Source organism: Haliaeetus leucocephalus, unplaced genomic scaffold (genome assembly GCF_000737465.1).
Source record: "Haliaeetus leucocephalus isolate CR32 unplaced genomic scaffold, Haliaeetus_leucocephalus-4.0 Scaffold184, whole genome shotgun sequence".
NCBI classification, from domain to species: Eukaryota; Metazoa; Chordata; class Aves; order Accipitriformes; family Accipitridae; genus Haliaeetus; species Haliaeetus leucocephalus.
Genome location: NW_010972620.1, coordinates 13,696,527 through 13,702,385, shown reverse-complemented (window position 1 = coordinate 13,702,385; position 5,859 = coordinate 13,696,527). Strand labels below are relative to the sequence as shown.

At 38.3% G+C, this 5,859-nt stretch overlaps 1 protein-coding gene across 1 annotated transcript in view; it reads right to left on the bottom strand.

The window, feature by feature from the left end:
* Positions 1-1,316: 1,316 nt before the first annotated feature.
* Positions 1,317-5,859, bottom strand: part of PLCE1 (phospholipase C, epsilon 1) — a 134,702-nt gene continuing 130,159 nt past the window's right edge. The window contains exons 29-33 of the mRNA XM_010564937.1: positions 5,556-5,684; positions 4,596-4,805; positions 2,611-2,772; positions 2,261-2,479; positions 1,317-1,493 (exon numbers count right to left, since the gene is read on the bottom strand). Of these exons, the coding sequence (XP_010563239.1) occupies positions 1,317-1,493; positions 2,261-2,479; positions 2,611-2,772; positions 4,596-4,805; positions 5,556-5,684 (897 nt within the window). The remainder of the gene's footprint in view (positions 1,494-2,260; positions 2,480-2,610; positions 2,773-4,595; positions 4,806-5,555; positions 5,685-5,859) is intronic.

The following is a 5,859-nucleotide window of genomic DNA, read 5'->3' as shown; positions in this document are numbered from 1 at the left end:
ATATAGTCCAAGAAAACTTCTTCATCCTCCTATTGAGAATCTGCAGATGTGAAGATACAGGAAGAGGAGAATCTTCCAATAGCTGACAGGCATCTTTCAAATCTATGGCATCCCACTTACTTAGGATTCCCAGATTCTGGATGTTAATCCAGCAGCATTGCCTGGATTAAGCACCTATAGCACAGGGCACACAATTGCTGACCAGTTCAGTCCGCAGCAGGTTCCTTCAAAGGCACTGCAGAAAGATTCAGTGATGTAAATTCCAGTTTTCAAAAAAATGAAAGAACAAATGTAGAAGAAGAGGGAATGTGATGGGGATCTCTCCATAATTTACTTTGGTTTTCTTGAATTCGGATTGTTTTGAGCATTTAGGGTTTTAATAGTAGCCTAGAAATAAGGTATCAAATTTGTGCCTTCATATTTGAAATATTTTGCAAATTAAAGTATTACTTCAATTCTGTTAATGTAATGATTTAGCAATAGTATGCCAGTGCCTGTCAAATAATGCTTTAATAATTAGGTGTATGTGGAAAGAAAAATGTAGTCTTAAATTGGCCATATGTGAGATGGGATTATCAACACTGAGAAAGATTTCTTCATTTACAATGAGCTGTAACAGCACTATGCAAATATCTGGTTAGTGTACATCAGTGGACAAGTTACATGTACTATCTTCCTGTAAACAGGACAGTCTATGTTGTGTATTCCATTTGTTGTTTTAAGTTAAGTCAAGCAAGATGGAAGAAACTGAAGAGATACAGAAAGGATAGTAAAAATGTTTAAACATCTCTGGCAGAATTTCCACAGAGAGAAATTAATACTATGAACTTGTTTTAACTAAAAAGATCATCGTCAATCCTGATGATTTTATTATAAGCATGTAATAAAAATTAACAAAAGTTCTACTGGATACTTCGATTTACTTTGGCCCAGAGCAAAAGAGTAACAGGACATTGTTAATTAAGCACAGTTAGTTGATTAAAATGCGCATTATAAAATCAACCAGGATGCAATTTTTTGGGTTTGTTTTTTAAATGAGCAGAGAAAGTGGGTGAAACTCCAGTCTTCACACCATTCTGATTCACTGTAGCAAATGCCATAATAAATAACCAGAGCCCTTGCTGATCTTACCATGCCGATGCATACTAATGCGTAAGGCTTTTCATGGATCTTTCTGTCAGTCCCTTGTACCTCGCTATGGTTTAACCAACCACAACTTTGAAAAAATATTCTGTAAACCCTGTATTAAATGATTGCTTAGCGTTAGAATCAATATCTCATACCTGAATAGACCGTACTGTAGGCAGTGGTGGTTATTATTCCATGTCACTAAAAGTCAAACTGCACGCAGACCTTTCATCCTTGCTCTGCGGACTGTCTGGCAAGACCTGCAGAGGTGGCGATATGAATCCCCGATACTGTTTACTTGACTTGGTTAACTTCTTGAGTTCACTGGTAAAGGAAATGCCTTTTCTTTTGTCATCTCGTGCTGCCTGTAAAAAAAATAATTTGGATCATAGAAGTGGTTTAACAGGCTGTCTGTTAGCTGTGAAATACAGAGTTAATATGAAAACACTTAGCGTATTTCTAAGCAGGCCTCCCTTTTGAAATTCAGTGTTGCTGTGCTTTCATAGCCAAGCACATTCTTCTGCTTGTTCTGGATAAATTAATTGAAAATTATGCGTTGTCAAAGATATGTTTAGCAAATTTGGTATAAACTATATAAAAATCTGTGCTTATGACACAGTTAGTTACTTTAAAGCAACTGCTGTGGATTGGTGGCATCTGCTGGAAGGGAGAACACAGCTCCTTCTCCCAGCAGGCACATACTTTGTTCCTGCCATTTTCCAAAGCCTGAGATAAAGCAACAGAACAACTTTTTCACTGGGCAGGAATAAAGAGGACTTTATTCCAGTAGTTTTTAAGTTAAGTTCTGCCCATTTGAATAGTCCTGCTTTACTATGAGGGGGAGCATGCCATGCACAGCCAGAAGATTTTGAAAACAGAAAGCTAGTAGCAAAAGATGAAAGTAGTTCTGGGATTTGCAGGCTGTGAGGGAATCATGTTGCTGGATTAACTGATGCAGGTTTGCAAAAAAAGTAAGGGAAGTGCAGAGAAGAGAGGAATCTGCTTTTTGTTGTAGTCTCTTCTCCCCACTCAGCCTCTTGCCAGTCGTGTCACCGTCCCATTGAAAGTAGGTTCCCATTAAGCTGATCATGCACCATCTATAAAACCTGCTGCAAAGTATTTAATCTTTTACCTGAACCTGTTCTTTGAGTTTAAGGATAAATTTTCCTGCTCCCTTCCACTTGCTTTGGGCCTGAAACACACACTCTTGATCAGAGAGAATCCTCTGAGATGGTTTAGATGTCGAGGACTTTTTGTTTGCTGGCTCTTTCGTCACCTCTTCCAAGAGCACGTAATCGCTTGGATTTGGATTGCTCAAAATGCTGTAGGAGTATTTGGCTTTACAAAGAGTCTGTTTAAAAGCAGGAAAAAAAGAAGGCACTCCCTGAGATTCAGGTTACTAAGCCGATTCCTCAGCTAGTGCTGAGAACCAACCTCCACCCTACATGTTACAGACCTACTAAATGGAAACGTGTTGCTTACCTGCTGTATGACATCCTGAGCTGTGCTGAAGCGGGGAGCTTTGATGACAGTGCGTGGCTGCTCTGGGGAGACGTCATGTACCTGAACAAAGAAACTGTCATCCTCAGAGCTGATGGCTGCATCTTCCTTTGCTTCTTGAAAGATGTTTCTCTCATTTAAATTCTATAGAAAAAAAGGAGAGCCAAATTAATTTACTTCAGAGTGGTAACATCATAGTTGGTGGTCACAAAAGGTTTTTAACACGTGAAAATTGGAGACTGTGCTGCTGCCCCAGCTCCATTTCATTAAAGGCAAGTCTTCTACGTAAGAGTTTTGACAAGTCACTACTGCTAATAATAAATACCTGTGTTTCTAAAAATCAGTGTCTGAAATACCTTTCTGAGTAGGCAAGGAATTGGAGACATATGCATAGTACCACATTATGCAAAAATGAACACTTAAATCCTTTATTTCCTTATGTATGCAAAATCATGTTTTGTCATGTAATGGTGGCATTATGATGGGAGATGGGAGAAAGTGTCCTCTTCTCTCCTTGTCCCTGCATGGAAGCCAAAAGAATTTAGAGAGCAAGAAGTCTGAGTGAACATTATCCTGTGGAGCAAGAGGAAGGCTGCTTCTCCGTCCTTTTTCAAGCTCTATGACTACTGCAGTTTTTAGACAGAATTCCCACCTGCATCTTCTCTCAGATAATGCATTTCTGTCCAACCCTTTGTAACATAGCTTGAATTCATAAGCTGTAAATACAGGCTGCGTTATCACACACTGCAAGTGGACCCATTCCTTGTTTTTCCATGCAAATTTGCAGCTTCATTTCTAGCTCCAAGTTCTGAGGCTGCTATCTGCAGAAAGGCTCAAAATTACAGATAATGCTTTGGGGTACTAGCACCACAGGACAGAACTACAGCATAATTTTCACATAATGCTAAGACAGATTCTAACCCATGTTTTCTGAAAGAATGGGGTTTGGCAGTGACACGTTTGTGGTCACATACACTTGAAAATTAAGTGTTGCAGTCAGCTGAATTCAGTAGGCTATTTCCACAAACAAATTTTACCTAGTAATTTTTTGCTCCAAAGATTAGAAATAGAGGAAAACTACAGATTTCTGTAATATAATGGTAATTTGTCAAATTGAAGCTTTATCAAAAGTTGTATCAAAATAATCAGTTAAAAATATATTTTTTCACTTTAAAGGATCCCAGAGTATCTCTGTCATTTGTGTATGTAAAATCTGTGTATATAAACATATGTGTACGTATATTACTGTGTTCAGACTAAGGAAGCATTATTATATGCTGAACTGACCACAACAGTGCCTCTGAAAATGAGATCAGTGTCTTTCTGCTTTTTTATATGTCTCTCACAAGCCTGGGCACTAGCATATTTTCAGGCTGTGCATGTTTTGCTCATAGTTTAAACTAAAGTAATTGCTCCATCTTCCTCTTTTAAATTAAAATAAATCACCTATTTCATTATTTTAGGCTATCATTGATAATTTAATCATCCTTTGAGGTTTTTAGAATTCTTTAATATTAAAATCCTTTCTGATTTTTCTGAACAGGGAAGAAGTTGCTGACATCTAAACTGACTGATAATTGTAGTCGAGTTCTGTTATCTATGATTCTTTGGTATTAACTATTATCTTTCTTTCTTTATATTAACTTCCTATCACATCAAAATCTAGATTTGCTTTAAATTAGAACTGTCAGTCAAAACAGTAAGCTAGTGGCATTGAACTGTTGACCAAGTGATTGATTAAACACCACATAGCTCACGCTAGAGCTGAGTGGAGTCAAGTTAGTGTCACACAGGTACATAGAGTCTAGTTGTGCTCACCCAAGAGTTATGTTTGGTTTTAAATGACGTACACAGCATTGACATTACTCACCAAGTAGTGAAACAAATACTGCACCCTTTTGTTTCCTGGTCCTAACAGGTATTTTTAGCTACCTTTGTAAATAACAATTTATCTAAAACAGACTTACTTCCTCTCGGGTTTTAAAGATAATCCTTCCAACATATCCTTCTTCTGGGAACCAACTGTTCAAAAGCTGCACTAGCCCTTCTTCAGGACCAATCACTCTCTGGAATGGTGGTTTTCTGCATTCACTCTTTTCTTTAGATATAAAGCTTTTCTCTTCCATCAGAAAATAGTCTGCAGCACATGACTCGGTGCCTTTTGTGGTAGCCAACAGCTAAGACAGACCACAATAAACACACAGCAATGAGAATGCTAAATATAAACACTGCATAATTAGTAGTTATAAATGAGAATGAATAAGGAAGCTTTAAGAATCAATAACTATTCTGATAGTGCAGGGAAGATTTCTGATGTCCTATTTATTATTCAGATATTTTACTCCAGGGTAATGTACTGTTCTCTTTAGCCTTGCCAAGCAGTTCAACTATTCCAGACAAGGCAGTACTATTTAAGCTTATTTCTGTCCTGTGTGGCTGGCCAGACAATTTATTCATAATCCCAGGACAGTACAGTCTTTTCCCACTGCTAGAATAACAATCCCTGTTGAGTTAACTGGTTTTTCTACTCACGAACTTAGCCCTCTAACTTTACTCTGTATTCCTTTGGTGCTCAAGTTCAAAGAATCGCACAGAAATGTTTGCGCTTGTTGTAAGGACAGCCCACTGCCTCTGTCAGAAAGACTGTTTTTCTCATCTGCTTATGCCCAAATATTAAAATACTAACAGGGAATGTGTTCTAAGATTATAAACCCATTCTCTGAAGCCAAGATGAGGAAAATTTCACTGATGATACTCTGTGTTTGCAATGTAATTAATTCTACCGCAATACATTTCTAAAGCACCTCCTTGCTGTGATGAATGGACTACATCGACCCTGCATGTGGGAAATGCAGGGAGACAAATGTCCAGAATGATGTTAGTGTTGATTCTTGCAATTAGAGTCTGCAATTCAGCGGGCAACGTACCTGATGGAGAAGCTGTGCAGCCGTGGTCCCCCCACTTATATTAAAAACAGTGAAAGGCTCTGGGCCTGGAATTCCATGAATTGTCACTTTGTAAGTCACAGCAGGTTTCCTTTCGACCATGCTAAACAACTGTTCGGGCAACATTCAACAGGTTACTGAATTGTTTTTACACAGGCCTGTTATTTTTAGGTTGCTTAAAAGAAACTGTACGCAGAAGTTGTAATGACCTTGACAGAGCAAAGCTATCGAACTAATACATGGCTCTTACAATACAGATCAAGGCATTAAACCCACCCCGCCCGCC